Here is a 25,913-nt window from a genome sequence, read left to right on the forward strand (position 1 = left end):
AGAGAATCATAGAACCATAGAGAAATAGGGCTGGAAGGGACCTCCAAAGGTCATCTAGTTCAACCTCCTGCCTGAGGCAGGATCGTCCCTATCCAAACCATCCTGTACACTGCATATTCTAAACCGTACATAAGACTACTATCAACCCTAACAACAGAGACCTAACACCCTAACCTGCCACAGGTAAAGCAGGGGAACCACAGCAGCCAATGCACTGCTTCTATGAAATGTTGTTAATATATGCACAAGAAATCCCAGCTAGAAGGCCACGCTCCCCACTACAGGAAGGCAAAAATCTTCCCAGTCCATACCAGTCTGACCCATGGGGTAAAATTCCTTCCTGATCCCAAATGTGGTGATCAGTGTAACCCTGAGCAGAGGGGCAAGACTATCTAGCCAGGAACCTCCAGCTTTGGTCCCAGCAGAAGCCTTAGCACACCCTAGTTAAGGTCCCTAGCTTTGGCTATTGCCAACACCCAATGCCTCTGAGGAAGGCTTAAAAACACCCTGGCCCATGTAGCAGAAGGGGGGGGGGGTGCATTTAGCAAAGTCCAGAAGCTTGAGAAACACCCATATAGAAGTTAAGAAATGCTATGCCTAGATCAATCCCGACCAATGGTTGTCCAACCTCTTCTTGAGTATCTCCAGTGACAGAGAGTCCACAGCTTCGCTAGGCAGCCTAGTCCACTGCCTCACCAGTCTAACTGAAAAAGTTTTTCCAGACATCTGGCACCTTGATTGAGAATCACTGCTTTAAAGGCTTACCTTACAAAAAAAGACAATAGATGCAAAAAAAAAAAATCCTATTTTGGTGAAAACTGTTCACTGAACATTTCTATTAAGTCTTTTCACCCACTTTTTTGGTGTTTCTGGTACTGAAAATTTAAAGTATGATTTGTTCAGTCAGAATTTTCTTTAAATTCTTATTGAACTTATATTTATATTAGTAAAACATCCATATTTCATTCAGAAGTTTAAATTACTTTCCCCCTCCCCCAGTCCATATTAGAACGTCTATACAGCTTACTGCATTACCAAGCTAAACCACTGCTGAGGCCTGGTCCTGAACCCTGAACTAGAGACTGAGGGACTGAGTGCCAGTTCAGCCCCCCTAGGACAAAGGTGGAATGACAGGGAAAGGGGAACCACAGGGAAATGGGCTTCCTACTGCTGGCCCCAACTGGCCTGGGCTCCTGGCTTGCTGACTGGATCCCCACACCTATATAAGATTTCCTGTTTCCTGTGGAAGCTGCCCTACTGACAAGGCCCTTGCTGCCTTCACACTGCCCCGTTTCCTTGCTCCTGTGTCCTAATTCCAGATCTGACTGCCCATTGTTGGCCCTGCCTGGACTTTGATCTCTGCCTCGCAACTCAGACTGTTTGGAGCTCAGCTCTCCCAGGTACCTGACCCAGCTTGCTCCCTAACCTTGCTTTTCTTGTCGTTTAGATCGCAGCTCTGCCCTGGCTCTGGACCATGCTGTCACTGCTGCAAGATCCCTGCCTGGCCATGTGCCCTGCCAGCACTGCCAGGGCTGGCCTCCATTAAACCCCCAGCTGGTGCTATTCACAGTACAACCGCAGCGGGGTCTCCGTGGAAACCAGCCCCAGCCACACAGGTAGGGGCTGCTGGGAAAGGGAGTCCACTGCCAGCTGGATCCAACCCGTGGGCTGGATTTTGCCCACCCCTGCACTAAGCAGACTGCTCACACCCTGGTGTGTGACAAGCAATCAAAAAATCACGAGACTGACTTTAAAATCACGACAGTCAGCAGAGATACATTTCAAAATTTGTGCAGAATTTGTAAGCACTGATGGCACTAGTAAATGGTTAACCACCCTAGGGAGTCATGAAAGTTTAAAAAAGACTTTTCTCTTTAAAAAAATGTATATAAAAAAGCAAGCCTATTTGGACTTCTTGAAAACAAAATTTCAACTTAAGTCCTAATAAAACTAAACAAGTCTCAGAAAATGGACTGAATATACATTAAAAAAATGTTAAAGATGTTTTGAAAATTCATTCTAAAAGAACAGAGACCATCGCCATCCTTTTCATATGCACTAAAAGAGCACAAACTCAGATGCTACTAGAATCTTTTATGAAGCTGCTAGGCCAATGAAAAGGTAACAGCAATTAATATTTAAATGCAGCCAAGCCTTAAACAAGTAAGGTTTTGTTTCTTCAGTGGAACCAAGAAATGTAAGGAACAAAGTTATCTTTGCGCTGCTTTCCAGCAACTTCAGTGGCTGTCTCAGTCCTACTGAAGGAGGCTAACCTTTTCACTTCTGAAGCAAACAGGATCCAAAAGCAATCTGTCACTATGGCACTGCTTTTGCAACACAACAGCATGAGCAAGATTTCAGCACCAATGATGAGAGAAAGTTTTCCAAAGGTCTGCCACGGAATTAGGTTGAGATTGTTCTTGTACTGATTTTAAAGCAATATTGAAATACTACAATTATTCAAGACAGTACTGGATTTTTCCTGTTAAAAAATCAAAAAGATTTAATCTACATATTTCTGGGAAGGAAACTTATGACTACCCTGGATAACCAGAGTGAAATAATTTGAATTATTCCTTATAGTCTTAATATTTCCAAATGGCCTCTAATGGTCACTAAATGGTTCATCTCAAGACAGTTTCTTGAATGGCTAACTTTTAGTAAATGAATTTAGATATATTTTTTGACTTCATAAAACTGAGTTAAGATCAGTTACCTTTTGCCCATTTATAAACTGTTTACATTATCCAGAATAAACTCAACAAAATTTTCCTATACTTATGTGTAATCACCCTGTCCATTTATAAACTGTTTAAAATATACTAAAACAGGACTTGCTACTTATTTTGTAAACCATGCATTTTGCTCCAAGCCTATATAGAGAAGAATGCCCCCGGAGGCAATCCTACTCTCAAAAGTTCAAAAAAATCACTGTTAAGCGAGAGAAACATGAAAAAAAATCATAGTAGAAATAACCATTTTTCATCATGTTTGCCTTGTTTACAAACATCTTTCTCCAATAATAAAATAGTTATGCCTGATGACTGGTTATTTTGCTCACTTTTAACCCTAAAACAGCGGTGCTCATCCCTCCAGATTTGCAGGCCAGTGGAGTGATGTAGCATCAGTGTACAGGGTGAGTCTGTTGGTGCAAACTGGTGAGCTGTTGCTCTCTAGTACATTGGACCATCCATAGTGCTCCCCATGGAAATTTGGCAGCAAGGGAGCAGCAATGAACATTGCCACTGCACCACCCCTTCCAAATTTTCAGACTTGTGTGGCTGTCATGGCTTCAAGGCCTACAACTCCTGCCCTGGAAACGTAGGCCCAAATGAGGCTCAGTTAGTTTCACAATTTGCTACCCACTACTTTGTCAGGCACATATTTCTCTCCATCACTGGTAGTTTACACAAAGAGCTCTTAGCTCCCATTTTTCTTGCTGCTTCCTTTAAGTCTCCAACCACGCTTAATATCATCCTTTTTGTCTGTTCTACAGCCAAATTATTAACACATCCAAAACGGAAGGGCAGGCTATATAAACTCAGCCTATCCTAATAATATTGCAGCAACTGTAATGGTTTTTTTCTACAATAGCATTAAAGAATGCTAGGGACAGTGCATCCTGTGAGGATGTCAAATAGAACAGATGACTTAGAGCCACAAACACACAGCTGTACCATCCTAATAATTGTACTGGGAATTCCAAACTCATTGCAGCCCAGAGACCACTCTGGATCTGCTTCATACTTTAGGTATACTGCTCTGTAATTCAGTATATTTTAATTATTGAGATTGTATGAAGCATACTGTGCCAGAAGACAGGTAACTGAAGACTACTACATGTAAGCTAAATAGGAATTTTCACCTTTACTTACAAATATAAGATTTGTTAACCAGCAATCTATCTAGGGTTGATGGTGGAGAAGAAATATTGGGCAAAATAAATACAGAGTGAATAATTTTTCCTATGTAGAAAAAGATGCATCTTGCAAGATAACATGGAATCTGAGCAGCTAGAAAAAAAATCCTTATCTTTTAATATTTTGCACTCCCAAAACACCTTTTGCCAAAGGACCCTAAAGGGATGTATAAACATTTGCACGGTATATAGCACAATGGGATTTTGGTCTCCAACTCAAGCTCTTAAGCGCTATCAGAATACAAATTATTATAATTTATTATGGACCCAAAATGTTGTTCTCATGTAGGTAATGGTCACTGAAATAAAGAAATAGTGGCTTTATATAAAACCATAGTCTGCTCTCTAATTTAAGCTGTTCATATTCTTGACAATAAGCAAGCATCACTTTGCAGCCTTAAAATGAATGCCCTTAGAGATAAGTGATTTGCCAAGGCCAAGTCATCAGTAGTTAAACAGAAAAAGAATGCAGATGTTCTATCACTCCATAGCCCTTACATAGCTTCCTTCCCTTGTCTCCTCATTCCTCAAATGTAATGTTCTCTTTTCCTCAGCTCCAAGGAGCCTTTTTTATGCCCATCTTTTAGACTAAAAGCAATGTGGAACAAAGACCAGCTTCACATCATAGCTAGGACTGCACTGAGCATATTGCTGACACTTAAAAACAATAAAAATCAGGCATGCAGCATTACATTGGTAAGACTTCTGACACATGAGAACACTTACCCAAACACCCAGCACTGAGTTCCTACCCTTTTGCACTGTGTATCTGTGAGGTAGGCATAGTATTGCCTGCAAATAGAAACAATATGAGAGAATTCTTTAATGAAGCTGAAAACAAGAATGGTTAACATTACTGTTATATGTACACATTATAAAAGCAGAGTACTGATAATTTAACAATTTACGCACCCAGTTAAAACATTCTGACGGCCTACTAAGGTTGCTTCATTTAACTAGGACAAACTTGGTCTATGGCTTTAATTTCTCACTGGTTAATCCCAGTGATAAATTCAAGCCATAGACCAATCTTAGACCTAACAAATTTTAAAGAATACATTTTATTTTAATTCTCTATGCTCTAAACTTTGGAGCTATTTTCCCCATTTTAAAACACAGTTGATCCTAAGAGTGTGCACTAGAGCCTGGGAAGTTAAAAGTAGTACGTTGATAGTGCAACAGTCTTAAAAAAATAGTCCAAAGTGGGTTTTAAAAAAAACAAATGAAAACAAGAAAATGAATGCCAGATTATGGCCGGCTCTTGCTCTGAAACTATTCTGAAAAGATTGCGTTCTGATGTTGGGTTCAGCATGGGTAAGTGTAAACCTTCACGTTCATTCATTCTCAAAATATGTACAGCACCGATAGCAGAAAAACGCAAGCTCTTCCCTAAAATACTCTGACAACCTGTGAGTGGAAGGTATTGTTAGGTGATATAACTAGAGAAAATGCTTTCTGCCAGCATAGATGTAAGAATTCACGATGTAAGCATTCTATTTGTATGGGATAATAGCTCTTTCCTAACTCACCAGGATGCTTTGAGTGCAAACAAATATAAAAGCTTGTGAAACGCTCAAATACAACACTAAGATGAACCATGTAAGTATTTAAGAAGTTGTCTACACAGTAGGGGTACTCCAATAGATTTTGGGGGTTGACATTTAAGGAGGCATATCAGTCCATACTGATCCAATTTCTGATGCAGCTGCCTCCAGCTGGTAAGTCCAGTATGGTGGAAGGGGAAGAGGGAGGGAAGGGGTTGGGGGGGGGCAGGGGGCAGATCAATGCCCCCTGCAATGAGGGAGAGGGAAGGGTAGGGCGGAGCTGTAGCTTGTTGGCGGAGGGGTGGGGAAGGCAGCTCCTGCTGCTGCTTGCACCCTGGGAGGGCATGTGACCCCTGGATCTGTGCGGGGTCAGCTGCAGCTGAGGCTGGGCTTGGAGTGGGTGCCGGTGGCGCTGGGAGGATGCTGCATCCACCCCAAATTTTGCTGCCACTCTGCTCCCAGTGCAGCTGCCACCACCAGCTGCCCGGTGCAGCCCTGGCTCAAGGCCTCACTTCCTCCCACGTGCCGGGAAGAGCTGGGGTGGCGCCGGGAAGCTGGCAGCGGCAGTGCTGGGAGCAAAGCGGCAGTGAAATTTGAGGTGGATGCAGCATCCTCCCAGTGCTGCCAGCACCCATTCCAAGCCCAGCCTCCACCAAGAAGAGCCCCATGCAGCCTTAGCTGCAACATGCCCCACCCTGTACATATCTGAGAGGACCCTCCCCCCATTCCCTCCCTGGATGCAAGCAGTAGCGGGAGCCACCTCCCCCCCACAAACCATGGATTCCCCCCTCCCCCCCACCCTGGCAGCGCCTGCCCCTGCCCTCTTCTTCACTGCAAGGGGCATTGATCTGCCCCCTCAAAGCCCCTTCCCACCCCTCTCCTCTTCTACTACACTGGACTTACCAGCTGGAAGTAGCTCTTCATGCTGCCAGCTGTGCTCCTTGCTGCCTGAGTGAGGCTGTGCACAGCACAGGCATTTATTGGCCAAATTATTGGCCCCATTGGGCCAATATCTGATACGGAACTGATGTATTGGTATACCTCTACTACACAGGAACTCTCAAGAAGAGAGTTATGGCCAGGGGCTGGGGCAGGCACAGCCCAGCCAGGGCAAGGCAGGCTGGGCAGGGCACAGGATGAAGCCGTGGCTCATCTAGGGGGCATGGGGGAGGTGGGGCGGCTCCTGCTGCTGCACTTGACCCAGGAGGGCATGGGGGTGCGTGCCCCCAGATCTGCATGGGGCAGGGTAGGCTGCTGCTGTAGGCTGGGGCCAGGGCTGTGCCGGGCTCTTCCCAGTAGGTGGCAGTGATGCTGGAAAGGAGGGTCAGGGAGGCTATGGCGAATTTTGGGGTGGCTGCATCCCCCCTGCCATAGCCCCTCCCAGCGCCACCACCGCCTGCTCCAAGTGCAGCCTGGCCTGCCCCCCCGGGAAGAGCCTGCCCTGTCCCATGCAGATCCAGGGGCACATGTCCCCTGTGCTTTGCAGGGTGTGCATAGCAGCAGAAGCCGTGTCCCCCTGGATAAGGCTCTCACGGCTCAGTGCCATGCCCCGCCAGCTGTGCAGTGCCTGCCCCTGCCCTACTCCCTTCCTCACCACTATCTGTGTGTCCCTCCCTACCCCTGCTGTAGCCGCCAGAAGCCCTTGGCCAGGTTGCCTTGTGGCTCTACCACTCCCCCACTATGAGGGGAGCTAAACCCCATTAGCCCCCACTTCCACCGCCTATATCTATAGGAGATGCTACGGCAACGTAGCATCAGTGGTCACCTTGACACTACACCTAGGTCGCCATAGCAACACACTTCTTTGCTATAGTGCGTCGCTACGGCGACACAGCAGCTGAAAATAACCATGCAACATTGGCACAGTGCAGTACAGTTTGTTACTGTGCTGTCATTTAGTACTTCCAAAAGTTCCTTTTGGAAGTACTAAATGATGGCGTGGTAACAACAGTGCCGTAAATGTACATGTAGGTGTGTCCAATAAGTTGCAACATACAGTTTTGTAGGGTGACTACAGAGTGATTAGTCCCTTAGTTCTAATCATGGTTCATATATTGTAGCACAACTTGTGAGGACCTGGAATTTTCTCACTTAGAATGCCTTCTCGAGCCGGGACACAGACCTCACAGGAACAGAACTTCCACGCTGCGGTGGGAACTCCCAGTCTGCCCCAGCCCGGCTTTATCATCTCGGCAGGTGAAGTGGATTGGTGCAAATCTGCCCCTGGGGTAATATCCAGGGGCTGGGGGCAGAGCCAGGGGAGGGAGAGGAGCAAGGATGGTGGAAAAGGGCAAGAATGAAGCCTGGGAGCAAGAGACGCTGGGAGAACGCCCCAAGGACAGGGTAAGCACCTGGTGGGACTCCGAAGAGGCAGTGGAACCCTCGCTAAAGGGGTGAAGAGGAGGGTGGAAGGAGGAAGGAAAAGCCCCAAAGCGGGAGAGATCTGGAGTGGAGTCAGAGGAGGCGGATGCTCCTGAACCATTGGCTCCATTTGTTTTTTTTCTTTTCTTGGCTCCGTTTATTTTGAAGATGTGGCTCAATCGCCGCGGGCCGCCCATTGAGCCTGAGACGGCCACGGCAAGACAAAATACTCAAAGAGAGAGTAGGTGCCTCCAAGATGGAGGGAAGAAGGACCTGCTTCCCTAGTGGCTCTACTGTGAGACCAGAGGGACTTGAAGCCGAGGCAAGCTGGGGAAAGAGGGATAGGGAAGGCCAACCCTCCCACCGCTCACTGCCTAGTTGTGTTAAGGATTTCTTGTGCTTATTAAGCGACCACACACCGTCAATTAAGCCAGGTGTGGCTGCAATTAGCAGGGGATAATAATACATCTCCCCGGCACACGGGGAACACAGGGAAAGCCCAGGGTGGAAGGAAAGCCTCAGACACTTGAGGTATGACTGGAACCCAATTGTCTTGAGACCTAGTTCAATGGCTGTCCTACTGAAAAAAGAGGAAGGAAGGAATCACTTCAGGATGATGATTTTACCATCCTTTTCCCTTTGGGAACCGGGGCAAAGACTGGTGGTCAGTTGTGGTGGAGGCAGGTAGTCACCACCTCCCTTTCATTAACATCTCAAAAGAAAAAAAAGAGCGAGAAAGAGATCTCTTCAACATCCAAGTCATGGCAGGCAGGAAGACAGAGAGCATAGGACCCCACCTAGACTGACCAAAGGTTGTAGCTGCCCCGAGAGGGCTGGTGGATGTCAGCAGGACGTAAGGGTACGCACCCACACCCGGTGGCTACCTGACACAACTAATTAAAATAAGGTACTGTTCTACCTCTCCTAATTATCGTATTTTCCACACACAATCCTAAGTAGATAGCTGGAGTCAAGTGTGGGCACTAACCCACAGACGTAGATTCCCTAGTCTGTACACTGTCAAATCATATAGCTCACATGAAACCCTACACGACTTTATATGCCACTAATCCCCACAGCACTGGTAGTTACTTTGTAGACAAAACAGAATCATAGATAATTCCCGTATCGTTAATCAAATGTAGATTTCCATATGAACCACTAGGAGCATACATCTAGACAACTGAATTTTGATCTTGATCTTATAACTAACAGCTAAAAACATAATAATCATTTTGTACTTTGAGGCAAATACATAATTTTTCACATATTATATTTATTTACAAAGCTCTATGTATGTTCCTGAGTCAGACCTACTTCACCACCAAAAAGAGCCACAAATTACCTTACAGTGGGCGCTGTGATAATTCCAATGAAAAGAATTCTGCCCCAACTCAAAGAGTGGCTTGCTTGGAACACAAAGATATGCTTCAAAAAGAAAGTGTTCAACTCAGTCAGCTGAAAATTAAAAGAGAGTCAGATAATAAGGTTTTATGTCACAAACAGCTGCACACAGAACTCACAGGACTCCCCACTAGAGACTGTTCAGAAAATGTTCAAAAAGCACCTGGAGAGTCCTGTAGGGACTTCAGCGCAATAACCACCTCTGCTGATTGTAATATTAAAGTGCCTCAAATCCCTGCTTTAGAACATGCATACAGCTTTTGCATACCTGAGGTAATCCAACAATAGTGCCAGTTCACAGGCTCATCATGAAAATTATATCCCATTGACTTCACTTGTCTAGTTTTTATTAAATTTACTTATAACGTAAGGTATTTCAGCAAGCTCTTAGCTTTGAGGACATAAGCAGCCTTACTAAAACTTCATGCACCTGAAGTCAGGCATGCTGGGATAAGCTTGTTGAATGAGGGCCAGAATTCTGATTATCATACCAGTACATCTACAGCGGTTGGGAAACACTTGTCCCTCACTTCTTATAGTTCTCCGTTCCAGCAGCTAACCACATGGCCAACATATCAATCTGTAACCATTTGTTTCTTTCACAGATTCTGTAATTTCACTCCTAAATTAAACTATAGTCTAACTCAGTCATATAGCATCCAGATTAGTTTTTGGTATCAATTCATTTAATTGAATATTTCAATGATGGACTGAGATAAGAATTTAATATCTTCCAACCTAACACAGCCAGTAAGTAAAGTGAGCTGATACAAGCTCTGATTTCACAAAAGTTATTTTTTACCTGCCAGATGATCATGAAAAGGTAGATTCCAGCCACTCTTTGAAATGAAGACTTGGGGTCAAACCAGCGGACATAGGTCCAGCTAGCTGGAGTGAACTGTAATACAGCTCTTTTGATTTTCCCTGTGGTGGTGTGAATGTCCCTGAAAGAAGAGAATGGCTACAGTAAAGACAAGGAAGAGGCAAGGAAAAAATGTGATACCTCATTATAGCTGTTCTATAACGAGTCCTGATACAGTACTCTTTTCCCATTAGATTATGCAAGGGCAAAGGCTTGCATATGATTTTGCATTATAATGAAGGGTGTTGTTAAGAGACAGAACTCATTCAGTGTTTCAATAAAGAGGCAAACTGCTACAAAAACAGTGTTCTTTGTAACCAGCTAACTATAGACTTTAAAAGTCAGCAGCAAAAGCAAAAATTGGAAAGCACTGAAGTTTAATTCCTAGTGCTATTGAAACTGACCACATTCAGTGACTTTCAAGTATTATCCTTTTTCCCCTCGGGGAAAGAAAATAGAGGGACTTTATTAAAATGATGGACCTAGCAAATTCCCCATTTTCATCCTGCTCTACAACTTCACTGTCCTCATCAAGGAGAAGGAAAGGGCAATTCTTCTACTGACTCTATCCTTTAAGTACTTGCCTTAAAGTTTTCTCTGTTTAGAAGCATATAGGACTCCTGTTTCACAGGCCCAACTGCATCGCTTTGGCAGCACTCCTGGCATTTGCTGAACTATTACTGGGCTCAGTCTGGGCCCCTTACATGGCAGTGTATGCAGTGTGCAAGCTATGGGACTAGCCGTCATTTATATAGCTCCTTAAATTTAATATTTCCAAATATGAGAAGAAGGAAAGTCTTGTGTCTGGGTTACAATGGTTTTATTAACACCTATTTAATTCAAGCAAGCAACAATCGGGGGAAGGGTGAACTCAGAGAAAGCTGCCTAATCTCTCTTCCAGATGATGGCTGTGAGAGCTAGAAGTCAACATACAGCCCTAGGCAATGTCACTATCCCACTCTAGATTTTTGCACCTCTAGCTGAAGCAGGAAAACCTAGATTTGACAGTTCACATATATGTTGGGGGGTATTTTAATTTGAGATGCTGTCTTTAGCACAAAAGAAGCAGCGAAGAACATTCTTTCCTTTGCGATTCACCTTTACATAAACAACCAAGTCATTTACAATGTTAGGAATGTGCATATGAATCTAAGATAATGGAAAAAGCACTGTAGACAGCTTCCTGAATGGATAATACTATACATCTGTACTCTATCTACATCTGCAATGCATCCTTTCACAAACTAAGGAGCATGAACAATATATCTACATCTACAATACTTCCTCTACCTCTGATGGACCGAGATAATCCCAGGCCTCCTCCTGGGAACCAAAACTTCTCTAGCTAAAGGAGATAGATTGATTTAGTATACATGTTCAAACTAAAGGGCAGTAGATTTGCGCTCTCTTATTAGCACTGACAAATTCACTGCAAACAACTTTGGGATAAGCACTTTTAAACTATTTGTGTTCCAAGTTCCCATCTGTAAGACATGGACAAAAAGACCTACCATCTCTGTAAAATTGTGGGAGAAACTAGATTATTGGGATCTATGCATGACTTTTACTACAGAACAGATTCTGCCTTATTCACAATGAATATTAGCCTGCTTTGCAAATGATTCCATAGATATTAACAGAGCTCTCCCTATAGAAGGGAATCAGAATTTGACAGACTATAAAAGCTAGACATTATTATTGTGTCACTCATTAGAGCAAGACATGCCAAACCTTTACAATTAGAAGGTTATAACAGGACAGACAATTCAGGTATCTGTGCATCTGGTTCTCCATTTTCTTCAAACGATGTTTTGCTGATATAAAAGACTAAAATTGACAAATCATTTCCATCATTTTGTATTCTTGTCATCAACTCTCACATATCTGATTACAAGCAGAATTTTAAACAATTATAATTGAAAAACTGTGCATTAAACAGAGATGGTGCCCCAACATCATCAATCATTTTTATAACATTGTAAGCATACAATGACTACACCCTACTTCTACAGAACAAGACTTTTGCATTAAAAAAAATCCATTTCCTGAGAAACTACAAATTCAGAATTGTACACTGCAATATCAAACATGCTTTTGGCTTTTATTCTAGAACCTACTTGAAGCTTGCCCAGTGATAGGTCCTCATCTCCAAGAAACGACAAACTACCATGCCCAGCCAGATCCCACCTCCATTACATAGCAGGATGTCCAAAATGACTTGATCCCACCAGCATTCAGCAAAATTAGGCAGAAGATGCATAAAGAAGAGCTAAAGAATAGAACAAAAAGATTCTGGGTGTGAAACAACATAGAATTCAAACAATTTTATAAGGTTGTTTTTCCCACTACCAGCGATGAATGAACAAATTAAACATCTTATAGTTTATGCATGGTCCCAAGCCCACTGAAGCCAGTGGAAAGACCCTTATATTAAGCTTTAGCTAAAATCCCGATGAAAATACCAGAAGTTTCTTTCCTCTTTACTTTCTGGTGCTGCGCAATCTACAGGAACATAGCATAAATTTTGACTTTTGAGGCATAATTCAACATTGTAACACAAAACCATTTCAGAAATGCAGCAACTGTGCAGAATAACTGCATGCCTTTGTGGGAAGGAAAAAGAATATTTTGTTGCTTTTCTAAAACCAAATATTCACAATCTCTTTTGTCTATCAATGTTAAACTGACTGCTCCCAGAACTTCCAGCAACATATAATAAGTAGAAGTGCATTGATACATTGGTCCAATACTGGATTGGCACCAGTATAATGAAAATTGACTGTATCAGGAATCATCTTTTTTTTTGCCTGATGTGACTGATCATTTGGCCAATAACTGGCCCCATGCATGTGCACAGCATGTAGGCACCAAGGTATACAGCCCAGCAGCTAGGAGAGCTGCGTCCCCCTAGTAAGTGTGTTGTGGTGGAAGGGGAGTGGGGAGGAAAGAGGCATGGGGGCTGGGGCAGACAGAGGCCCTTGCGGTGAGGGAGGGAGTGGGGCTGGGGCTGAGGCAGGGGCTGGGTGCAGGACACAGCTGCGGCTTGTCTGGAGGGTGTAGGGTGGCTCCCACCACTGCACACACCCTGGGAGAGCATGGGGGACATGTGCCCTCGGGTCTGCACATAGGGCAGGTGGGCTGCTGCTGTGGGCTGGGGCCAAGGCTGTGCCAGGCTTTTCCCAGAGGGGGCTAGGCCAGGCTGTGCTCAGGGTGGGTGGCAGTGCTGGGAGGGCTACAGTGAATTTTGGAGTGGCTGCAGCCCCCCCAACCTCCGCTCCCTGAGCGCAGCCTGGCCCAGCCCCTGCTGGGAAGAGCCCAGCACAGCCCGCCCCACCCCATGCAAATCCTGGAACACACGCCCCGCATGCCCTCCCAAGGTGAACGCAGGGCAGAAGCTGCCAACCCCCCCACCACCCTGGATAAGCCGCAGCTCCATCCCGTGCCCCGCCCGGCAGTGCCTGCCCCAGCCCCAATCCCTCCCTCACTGCAGGGGCTTCTATCTGCCCTCTCACACCCCTTCCCTCCCTCCTTCCCTTCCACCACAACAGACTTATCAGCTAAACACTACTCTTCAAGCTGCTGGGCTGCGTATCAGAAATTGGATTGGTATTGATATGCCTTCCTAAAAATTGGCTATCAGTACACCCCTAATAATAATTAGAATGTTTTTATATTTTAATCACAATGGTCAATACTGAGATATGTTGGGGAACAAAAATATTTAAGATTTGTTCTAATTTAACTCTTTTGAGAACATTTTGTCTTTTTTTGTTAAAGATAGTTTTAGGGAAATGAGTGCTTATAAAAGCTTAAGTGCCATTTTTCTTTCCTAGGTGAGCCACTTAATGACAATGCAAGCTTTGCCATATCGTCAAGTCGAAGCGTTTCCTTCTTGTTCTGAAAGGACCTCAGAGAAGGTGGATACTTCACTCTCCATGCTCATGCAAGCTGTCTCACCTCTGCAAAGTGTGAATCCAATGGTAATGAAACTTTTCAGAACCTGTGACTTAAGTCAGATCAGACTATAACAACTCCAAATCATACCCATGCTATATTCAACTTGGCTTCACGGGGCGCATCCATATGAGTGTGGACATGTGGTATGCAGTGCCAGAGACCTGCTTGAGGCGCCTCATGCTATACATGCAAGTGTTTCCTGAGCTGCTACTTTGCATTGCAGGGGGATGGTATGACTGCAGGAGATCCTGAGGATGAACCCCCGCCACCCCCACGCCTAAAAGTAAGCAGGGTGACACATGTGGCAGCAGCCTACCCAGAGCTTAGCCAGTGGAGCCATGCTCTGGCTGCTAGCCAGGCTCCCTGCTTCAGAAATGCCATGGTTGCAGCTCCCAGAGGCCTCCCAGGACCCCAGGTAAAGCTGCTGGGGCCAGCCCAGGTGCCAGCTCAGCCTCCCCTACCCCACCCAGAATAATGTGCTGCATGCTAGATCGCACGTGGCATAGCTGTTTTCCAGGGCAAGTAGCAGCAGCACAAAGTGCGCCAATACTACCTGAGCCCGGGGAAAACAGACGTTCCCGCTCCTGGGAACACACTAAGGTTGCCAACCTTCCAGGAATGCCCTGGATTAAATCTCCAGGAGACTGCCGAGAGTCACCCAGGAGATAAATTATATTCAATGTTGAATCTGATGTGTACAGTAGTCCAGTGGGTTTTTAAAAATGTAACAGCAATGTGCATTTGCCTTCCTGACAAAGTCTCCACACTGTAATTAACGTCAGTATGCCATGTGATGAAACCTCCTCTAACAGATTCAAACAGAGCTGGCAACTCTAAGACACACCCATAGGGGTGAATGGGTTGTCTCATTCTTGTAGGAACTTTCCCTAACATTAGTTTCTGAAACTCTCTCTCTCTCTATGCTATGCTGTATATTTCAAGCACAGCATACTGGGATCAGGCATGTTCTCTGCTTCTCAGGAAACAGCTATGCTCTAATCTTCAGTGAGGGAGACAGAATGCAACATTGAGACAAAGTAAAACAGCATCTTACTAGAAATGGGTTGTGGAGTTCCTTTCATTCTGTTTTAAGTGAAAACAAGTGAGCTGTTTCACTCCAAAAAGAAAAACTGACCCAAGGACCTGAGATTGGATAGCATTCAGCAAGTCATCAAAAAATTAGGAAGTGGCATTTTAGGCAACCCCTTTAGAACATTCAAGGAATTGCTGAGCAAAACATCCAAGGAATATTTTTTCTTTCATAATACATTGAAAATTGCCACTCAGTCCTGCTTCCATATAGTTTTTTTTTCTTTTTTTTTTTTAAACAAAGTGAAAGCAATTGACCTGCTTGGTCCCTTGCTTATGACTAGAATTTCACACTGAAACATCATCTTGGTGCTAGAAGTATACAGAAAGACGTTAATCAGGTGTAGGGGAAGGGGCAAAAAGAATGCTTGCAGAAAGAAAGGATGTTGTTTTTTTTTTATAAGGAGTTACAGTGATATTCTCTCCTCTTGGGAATGACTACAATACCGGAACTGTTTAACAACTTTATCAGTTTTAGGAAGAAATTTACATTTCTTCTAAAAAATTAAGTTGTATGTGAATGGTTATGCTGTTAATAGCAATTTCAAGTTTTTAAAAACAGAATCTGAAGTTGTAACTATATCTACTTCTTATACATCTTAACTCAGAATATTTGGTGATCTTCTCTTCTACAGTACTTTGGCCAAAAGCATTACACATTACAGCCAACACGGAAGAATGTGAACAGAACACAGATGTTTGATTTTTAAACTCTGTTGGGGTGGTAGTGTGCAGCAAAAGGAAAGAAAAGTATGCTTGAATCCCACCTTTAGTAAGAAAGATTGCCACATGTTTAGGCATTCAATTTCAATATGTAGACTTAGCTAGCTGACAGCCACCAATGTTAACAGGAGAGGCACAACACAGGCCCTCTGCAATACCCACGATAACTTCTGTAGGTTACACCTGACTCATTTGAATCAATACATTAAAAATACATATGAGTGGGAGCAAACTCCCTATAGGTTGAACTTGGAAGAGATGTAATTTATTCCAGCATCTTGCCCTTCACCAGCAGGAAATACCAGTCACATGACATGATGTTAAGTTGTGGATGATGAAATGCAAAGAGTCAGTTTTATGTGAGAGAGAAGTCAGGATTTAAACCTGTGCTACAGGAGGCAAAGGCAAATGTTGTCCCCTCATTGTCACCTACTGCCCTCATTAATCAAATTTTATTTTTCAGGGTAGTTCCGAGAGTGGCCTGGAAAGAGAGGTATCCTCAAACATTAAAAAATAAAAACACGCATTTGTAAAAAAGGAACGGATAGGGCCAACCCTTTACAAACTGAGTTCCTTAACATTCAGTAAGTGATTTAATATTCAAAGGAGTCAATCACCCTGAAGCCTCACTGAAGTCAGCGAAAGCTGTAGCTCTGAAAATTAGGCCTCTACAAGCACTGAAATATAGTTTTGGGAGCCCTAATTTCTACCTTAAAGTTTTCAAATTTCGTCCCAAGAACTTTTGGCTTACACGAATTGGAGATAGTTTGTCTAAATTCCTTAATAACTGACAATAAAGTTCAGAAAATTGCTTTTCTACAAGATGCATCATCAAACTTTCCTATAAATGGTACCTTCCATACTCTGATCATGCAGGTGGGATGGAACAGGTTTTTATGTTCATAGAAATGTGGTGTCACGGGTTTCAGTAAAATAAATATTCTTCTCAGCCGGGTTTTAGATTAGATAAAACCAAGTTATCCTGAGCAACAAGTAATCAAATTCATTACTACAACATATCCAGTAACAAGACCACTGTGCAGTCCTTTTAGCCAAGTCAATCTGAATAGCAGTGATTATCATGTAAAACAGGACTTGAGAATGGTAAGTCAGTTGTAGAAGTGAGCTGTAGGGTAAGTGTGGCTACATTTCACAGAGAACTCTTGTAACACTAACACAAAAATGAGTCATCAATCATTAGATTATAACAGTATTTTAAAATCAGAATTCAAAACACAGTTTTGCACAGTTTCTATATCTGGGGAGAGTACAGGGTTGTAGGCGAAGGGGCACATTACTAAAGGGTAGATGCATGTTATGTGGTAAAATACTGCAAGACTAGGGAACAGTTCCCATTCAGAAACTGGTGTGGCTGCACTGGTGCTGATCCAAAACTGCAGAGAACTGAATTGCTCAATGTTTACTTTCAGTTCAAGCAGTAGTAAACCTGCTAAAACAAAACTACCCATACATACTCTTTCCCAAATGTTGCAAGTCAGTATTATTTCCTTGACTATAATTAATATATAACCTACCTCAGTGAGCTCCCAGGTGATGCTAATAGTCCAACATAGGCCATAGCTGCGGATCAACAAGGCCTTCATTGACCAGCCCCAGAAATGCCCAAAGGCAAATATATCAAAATGGCTGAGTATTCTCTCCCAGGTGATAACATGACAGTTCACAGCATATTCCTGTTAACAACACAAGAAGAATCCTCAGCTAGGCTCTAACATCTGCAATCAACAGAGAAGTAGGGTATTTTCATTTCAGTGAAAAAGGTACACCAAGCTTAAAAGGTTAAAATGAGAAAGATTTTGAAATGCATGTTACTGTTCCCACCTACATTAGGAGTGCCCTTCTCCTTTTTCTAATGCCAGGCATGTAAGTTCAAAAAAAGGCTACTGGGAAAATGAGCAGTAAATACAATAAAGAAGAAGGGTTCTGATGCAAGGGTATTACAAGAAAGTGGCAGAAGACATCAGGGAGGAGATGGTGGGGATCAAATGGAAGAGGATGGACTGGCACAGACTGCTCAGGAGTGGGACCGCTGAAGACAGCAAAGATAATGATGATGATGGTAGTGCAGCTGATGAGAGAGAAGATGACAGTGACAGTGATGACTGAAGAGATTGGGAAAGAGACATAGGAAGAGGAGGGGGAAAGGAGAGTTAGGGGTGAGGTTGTGTCATTGTGATATGCAAGGGTGATTCATAGATTGTTAGGGGCTGGAAGGGACCTTGCAGATCATTGGGTCCAGCCCCCCTGCTCTAGGCAGGAAGACAACTGGGGTCCAGTGACCTCAGCGAAGTAACTGTCTAGTCTCCTCTTGGAAACCTCCAAGGTAGGTTCTGGTTCACCACCTCTGGAGAGAGTCTATTCCAGAGTCTGGTCACCCTCACTGTGCAGGAGTTTTTCCTGGTATTAAGCCTGAAGCAGCCTTCCAGGAGTTTATATACATTGGTCCTGGTCTTCCCCAAGGGTGCCCTAGTGAACAGTTGTTCACCAAGATCCTGATGCACTCCTCCTCTGATAAGCCACTATCAAGTCCCCTCTCAACCTTCTCTTCTCAAGGCTAGAGAGGCCCAGGTCTTGCCCTGCAAGTCCGTGATCATATGGGTGGCTCTTTTCTGGACCCTTTCAAGTTTGTCCATGCCCTTATTGAAGTGCAGCACCCAGAACTGGATGCAGTACTCTAACTTTAGTCTCACCAGTGCTGAGTACAGTGGGAGTATCACTTCCTTAGTTTTTACATGAGATGCATCGGTTGATGCACGCCAGCATGTTACTTGCCCTGCTGACCACCACATCACACTGATGGCTCATGTTCATGCAGTGGTTAATCATTAGCCCTAGGTCCCTTTTAGCCATGGTGCAGGTCAGGCTGTTGCCTCTGAGCCTATACGTATGTTGAGGGTCATCTGCTCCCAGATGGAGCACCTTACATTTGGAAGTGTTAAATTTCATCTGGTTCCCGTCTGCCCAACTCTCTAGCCTGTCCAGGTCTGCCTGCATCAGCAACCTATCTTCTGGCATGGCCACACTGCCCCATAACTTGGTGTCATCTGAGAACTTGGCCAGTGAGCTTTTCGCTCCCCCATCCAAATCACTGATAACGATGTTGAAAAGCACCGGTCCAAGCACGGACCCCCAAGGGACACCACTGGCCACTTCGTGGCAGGACAACACAGATCTGTTCATGAGAACTCTCTAGGTCCTACCCTGTAGCCAGGTTCCCACCCACTGAACCGTTGAGCAACTGAGCCCACAATCTTCCAGTTTTCCCACAGAGATAACATGGGATACTAGATCAAAAGCCTTTTTGATGGTGATGGATATGCTGGTATGCAGACGTGTGGTGAGGATATTGTGACAGGAATGTGTACAGTGTAATTGCAATGATGTGCTTTGGACTGTCAAACAAGCCATAGCAGCCACAGAACAGGGTGGCAGAGGTACATGCACACAAATCTGTACTGCATCTTTCTTATCATTTGACCTGTTTATCATGGTTTCTGTAATGTCCTTTAGCAAAACCTGTCCATGGCGTGTGACCCCACTTACAAATGCTGGATTTGTGCAGTGGTTGGGACTGGAGGCAGAATTTCTCTTCCTGGGCCTCAGAGCCATACGGGATAGCTTGCAGCCTGCTCCCTGACTGTACAGAATGGCAGTGTTGCTGCAGGCTGGACCTCAAGTGTTTGTTTCACAAGGAGACAGGAAAAGTATTATTGTTTTTATGTGGAGCTAAATCTTATCTTTTCAATTTTGTTATGAACTTTTTAATAATCAACCACTTTGTCCTCATGCACGTATCATCCCAAAATAGGGAAAAACAAGGACAAATTTGCTCCAAGGAAGAGGTAGGCAGATCTGCATTCTTTACCCTTGAATTAATTTCCCAAAATGTTAGCCAATCAAAGGCTGTGGTAATCAAGAATGGAAAAATACTCAGTGTCACCATGATGCAGCCTGAATTTGAAGGGATAACGTTGTTTCTGGGGCAAATGGTGCACATAGGACTTAAGAACAGAACATCAGTGTGGAAAAATACAAATAAAACCTCAGCTGACTGAGATTTTCTCATGTTAATGCTGTCCTTGACATTTTGTGCTTAGTGCTAAATCCTCAGTCCGCTGCCAGAGGTAGTTTCACATATAAGCTGCTGATCTGACTCTTCGTATGACTGTTCTCTTGTTTTCTTTTTCAAGCTGCTGTCCCATTAAACACATTCACATTCAAGATATTTAGTCTGAGGGCAGAAGAAGAAGAAAGCTGGAGTGAACCTGTAACTGTCATTTGCTAAGGAAAGGGTGAGCTAAAGTTTCCTTAAAAGTAACCACAGGTCATTAATACCCAAGAACATGAAAGAAAGCTGGTTTGCTTATGCTGGTTTGCAGCAAGTAAAGTTAATGCCCAATTAAAGCATCTCTGCTGCAAACTAAATGTTAAATAAGGCTCTCAGTGTATGAGAATATTCCAATCCATAAGAGACTAATAAGAAACTCTGCCCTGTCTGCCTTGTGAAAATATTTACTGACCTCTGCAGGTGATGAAACAACACAGCTCAGTGGTACTGGATTTATGATGCTTTCACAATGATACCTGTGCAGGGATAGCCACAGTAGGTGGGGGTTGTTGCGGCTGAAGCTTTAGGGACCTAGCTCCTATTCACACAAACCAGTCAGGCTGATCAGGCACATACGACCCACCGTAAGGAAAGCCGCAGCTGCACTGTGCTGCTCAAGGGCAATAAAACGTGGTCAGTTTTCTTTTAGGGCTCTTGCTGCAGTAGCCACCCCTGAATCTTCTCCAGCACAGACTACATCTTAGCAATTACAACCTGTACCTACATTCTTAAAACACTTGTACCATAATCTAAATACACTGTTAATCCCATCAAGCTTCCTAACAGTAAATAACAGCCCTTATCTACCAGAGAACAAGGGGGAGGAAGGGGGAAATGGGGCAGGGGGTAAGCAGCAGCTGTGGCTCTGGCCCCAACTCTGGATTGGAGCCAGAGCATGTCCCTGCCACCCCCTCTTATTTAAATACAAGACGAGGGGGTTTTTTTGTACACAGTTCTGGGCTCCACATTTTAAAAAGGACATGGTGAGGTTAGAGAGGGTTAGGGCAGATTTGATTTAAATCAAATTGATTCAAATCATGGTTTGAATCGCGATTTAAAACACTGGTCAGGAAACTTCAATTTAATTACAGTTTTCTACAAAAAGTGAATTCCGGCTGTTTGATATCTTTCATTTGTTTAACTTCTTGAAACTTTGCACTTTTAGAGAAAGGTAACGGCTTGACTGTCTGTATACAAACTTGTAGAGAGACAATAGGGCTGATGGGTGGGCAATCAGCCAGGATCCGGGTTTTCTGTTTCTCAGAGAAAAATGGAGAAAACCACAGATTTCCCAGCTTCATCAGAGAAAACACAGATTTTCCCTTTTAGTAGAGAAACCCGCAGATTTCCTGCTTTTGCAAAGACCTCTGCGGGCTCGCTGAGTTCCAGCCTGCAGGAGCAGATTGCAAAAGCGGCAGGAAAGGCCCAGCCCTGCCCGGAGTGGGGGAAGGGCAGGGCCTGAGGCTCTAAGTCACTCCCAAGGCTTACTTCCGGCTCACTTTCCTTCTGGAGCCTGTAGGTTAGGTAAGAGGGGCTTACAGGGGGTGGTGTTGGTGGACAATACAGGGTGCCCGGCCAGCTGCACATGGACTGCCCACAGTGTTAAAAATCGGCCCAACCGGGCTCGATGCCTCCATGCGTGACTTCCCTTAAGGGCCCTTAGTGCTGCTCACGGTCCATGTGTAGCCAGCCAGTCATGCCAGCCAGGAGCGGGGAGGTGTTGGTGAGAGACATGGAGTGCCTGGCCGGCTGCACGTGGACCACAAGCGGCGCTATAGCCCCTTAAGGGAAGCCACACGTGGAGGCACCGAGCCCGATCAGGCCGATAGGACCACAGGCAGCCCATGTGCAGCCAGCCGAGGAAAATGAGTTTTGCTCTCAGGGGGCAAAGGGGACCCACTCACTCTCCCAGATCTGTGCAGGTTCCCACTTCCTTTCCACAGGGCCTCTGCAGCCCCGCAGGCATGACCCCGTGCTGCTGGGAACAGCAGGGCCATGCAGGGATCTCCTCCTCACCCCCCTGCTGCCCTGGGGACACACCTCCTGCACCTGCTGCTTCCCTCAGTGTAGCCCCGCGTGCAGGAGGCACGTCGCCGGGGTGGCACAGGGAGAGCAGCCGCTAGGAGATCCCCACACAGCTCCTCTGTTCCCAGCCATGCTGGGTCATGGGAGAGGGAAGCAGAGTGATAGGGAACAGCTGCAAGCAGTCGTGGGCCCAGTTCCCTGCTGCCCTGCTTCCCTCCCCCACAATGCGGTGCGGCTGGAGGCAGAGGAGCCACTTGGGGATCTCTAGCAGCTGCTCGCCCTGCGCCACCCCAGCGATGCACCTCCTGCACACGGGGCTACACTGAGGGAAGCAGCAGGAGCAAGAGGCACATCACCAGGGCAGCTCACAGCCTGCCCCAGCACAGATCCGGGGGGCGCGTGTCCCCATTGCCCCCCCAGGAGCCGGCCCTGCCCGAGCCCTCAGCAGTGGGGGAGCCAGCTCCACGCTCCTTCTGCTGCAGCTGCTTTCTGTTGGAGGCAGGGAGTTGTGGACCTGGGTCCCTGGCCCCATGGCCCTGGCAGCTGAGGGGCACCTGCAGGGCAGGGAGGGCTGTGGGGGGGCCTTTAATTTTAATAACAGATTTTGGGGTTTTTAACCAGATATTCTGCCATTTTTTTTATCAGAGAATTTGTGATTTTTTTTTTTTAAATCAGGGAAAACCAGGATCCCTAGTAATCAGGTCTGTTATCTCGTATCTCTGTATACTGCTGTTAACAAGGATGTTATCTCTGGAAACAAACTCTCCCTATGCCTAAAGAAGGGCGTTTGTTCCCAAAAGCTTGCAAAGAACATTTTTTCCAACTATTTAGTTGGACTAATAAAAGATATTACATATTCCCAAAGAATCGTGCCTGCCTATGATGTCTGGAGAGACAAATCCACAGTTTGAGAACTGAAACTAACCATCACAGAGATGCTTCATGGGAACTTCTAGACTAAGGACTGAGTCCCATTGGGTAGAGTGGTTTTCTTTAATCTTTACTAATCTGTAGAGGAGCCTCTGGGAACCCCATAAGCTTGGGCCCCTAATACAGTTCATGGTCTGTTGTGACCCATTTATAAAACTTTTTAAAAGGTTACATGAATACATTGTCTCAAATAGTACACAATTAGAAGTTATAATCCCTATTCCATGACGAAATCTTTAACATAGCTTAAATTAAAACTATCTTTATACAAGGTGTTGTTTTTTTTTAAATCATCTTGACAAAAAAATTAATAAAAAGATTAAATAATAAAAATCTGATTTAAATAAAAAACCCTTTAAAAAGAAAGGTCGATATTTATCCACCTTGGAGAATGTGTGTGACAAAGATGATAAAGGACTTGGAAAGGAAGTTATATGATAAAAGTCTGGAAGAGCTATGCATGTTCAGCTTGCGGAAAAGATGCATAAGAGGAGTTATGAGAGCACTCTTCAAATACATGGAGGACCAGTATTAAGAAGAGGAAAAGCACTTTTTCTCTCTTGCTGTAGTGAGCAGGAGATAGACCAATGGCTTGAAGTTGCAGCAAAACAGGTTTAGGTTGGATATCAAGAAAAACTTCTTCACAGTTAGACTAGTGAGGCAGTGGAACAGACTGTCTAGGGGAGTTGTGGATTCTCCATCACTGGAGGTGTTCAAGAGGAGGTTAGAGAGCCACTGGTTGGGATGACATAGGCATAGTTTTGCCTATGTTCTACTCTGGGTATGTCTCATGTTGAGGTGCTTTTAAGCCTTCCTCAGACGCACTGGGTGACAGCTGCAGCCAAGGCTGGGCACTTTGACTGGGGCAGTATACTGCCAACATTCAAGCTGGCACCAAAGCCAGAGGTTCCTGGCTAGAGGGTTTTGCCCCTCCACTCATGGTCAGAGTGATCACCATATTTGGGGTAAGGAAGGAATTTTACCTCATGGTCAGATTGGTACAGGCTGTGGGGGTTTTTGCCTCTCTCTGTAGCAGGGGACATAGCCTGCTATGTGGTATCTCTTGAGCGTATATTAACAACTTTTTATAGAAGCAGGACACTATATACTGGCTATCATGGTTCCCCTGCTTTACGTGTGGCATGTTATAGTGTTGTGGCTTGTGATCTGTCAGGGTTGTTGGAAGTTTTCTGAAGAGGTCAGATTATGGATTGTATAAAATGGTTTGGATAAGGATGATCCTGCCTCAGGCAGGAGACTGGATTAGATGACCCCTGGAGGTCCCTTCCAGCCATATTTCTCTTAAGATTTCTATGATATTCCCCATGTTAAATGGTGAGGTGGGGGCTCATCTTGGATTTGAATAAATACAGCAGTGTGAGTAATCAAGTACAGGGAAAGCAGAAAAATGATAACGTGCTACTTGCTTAGTATTGTCAGAACAGTGAGAGTTATAGATTCCATTAAATATAGCTCTGCATAGATAGGAATAATATGTCATGTTTTGACTTGATTCTGAGTTGCTGAGACTACAGTCCAGGTATTATGTTGACAAGTATGATATCCTGCCTCATACCCATTCTTTACACAACAGGCCCAGTAGAGCCAAATTTTATAAATCTGCATCACAGACATGGAAAATTAATTTGCTTCCTGGTTAATTTGAATGTAGAGAATTGATAGTTAATATGGAGCAGCTGTAACTGGCAGACTGATACGACAGATACATACCATGATATCCGCTTCCCTGGTAGCATATCGGAGATTAGGATCCAGCCAATACATCACTGATTTTACCTGCTCAAAGTTGAGGAAGAGCACAAACACCAGAAACAGGAAATAGAGAACGCTGAGACCTGTAAGTAGAATCATATTTATACAGACTGTCTGCAATGAAATTAGCTGGGCGAGATAGTCAAAAGTTGGTTCCAAAGCAACATTCAAAAGCTGACATGCACAACGGCAAAAGGCATACAGAAATGACAATTCACAGAAGTCTGAGTTCTGGGTCCACAATATTTTGCAGCCACAAACCAAATCTTGAAAATGCACCTATTATACGATTTCCCACTGCATACTATTTAAATGCCAAATGAGTCAAAAATGTAGGGGGGGGGAGGGGACGGGGGACCCCCAGAGCACAGAAACACAAGGACTGAAGGAACGGGCTTTCTGCTCCCAACTCCACAGGCTGCGGGTTTCAGTAACATAGCCCTTAAACCAAAGAATCAATTGCAAAACTAATCACCAGATTGACCAGTATACTATTCAGCTGCTATGAGCTACTTGGGCAATGCAAAGGGGCTGTAAGCTGAGCTTCACTGCCTGGAGTCCACTAGCTGCTTTGGTGAGTAGTTTAACTTGGTGGGCTGATTTCTGCCATTAAAAGTTAAAATAAATAAATAAGGCTGATATGACAGATCTTCAAATCAGTAGAAATCACATCTGGTAGCGTTCTGTTTGGGTTTCTTATTCAGTGTCTGTGCATGAAACTTTCAATAATTAAAATATTCCTAGACATCAGATTTATAGATTGTAGCTGTGTTGGTCTAAGGACATAGGCAGACAAGGTTCTTTGGGTAAATCCAGTATCTTTTATTAAACTAACTCAAATAGCTGGAAAAAAATCTTTTTTGCAAGATTTTGGGTACAAACACCCTTCCTCAGGCTGAGGAAGCTTCCAGATAAAGGGTGTTTCTACCCAAAATCTTGCAAAAAAGAATTTTTCCAACTATTTGAGTTGGGCTAATAAAAGATACAGGTTTCCCTCACTTTATGCAGGTTCTGTATATGCAAATTTGCTCTTATGAGATGACCTTTTTATACCCAATATTCATTATATGCGAGGTAAGTTCACTCTTATGTGATCAACAGCAGGTAAGTCTATGCGGGGAGGCCATGAGCAGGGGGACAGACTGAGGCCCCAGCAGTGAGGAAGGAAGCAGGGCACAAGCAGGAGCAAGGGCTGGG

The 25,913-nt window shown here is 44.4% G+C and overlaps 1 protein-coding gene across 2 annotated transcripts in view; it reads right to left on the reverse strand.

Annotated features, from left to right (window-relative positions):
- PTDSS1 (phosphatidylserine synthase 1) overlaps window positions 1–25,913 on the reverse strand; it is a 55,711-nt gene that overhangs the window by 11,411 nt on the left and 18,387 nt on the right. For both annotated transcript variants that reach the window (XM_006273232.4, XM_059723864.1), the window contains 6 exons: window positions 24,675–24,799; window positions 17,395–17,553; window positions 12,208–12,359; window positions 10,031–10,172; window positions 9,170–9,282; window positions 4,646–4,711 (listed from right to left, as the gene is read on the reverse strand). In XM_006273232.4, coding sequence (XP_006273294.1) covers window positions 4,646–4,711; window positions 9,170–9,282; window positions 10,031–10,172; window positions 12,208–12,359; window positions 17,395–17,553; window positions 24,675–24,799 — 757 coding nt within the window. The remainder of the gene's footprint in view (window positions 1–4,645; window positions 4,712–9,169; window positions 9,283–10,030; window positions 10,173–12,207; window positions 12,360–17,394; window positions 17,554–24,674; window positions 24,800–25,913) is intronic.

The sequence above is a fragment of the Alligator mississippiensis genome, chromosome 3 (assembly GCF_030867095.1).
Source record: "Alligator mississippiensis isolate rAllMis1 chromosome 3, rAllMis1, whole genome shotgun sequence".
NCBI lineage: Eukaryota > Metazoa > Chordata > Crocodylia > Alligatoridae > Alligator > Alligator mississippiensis.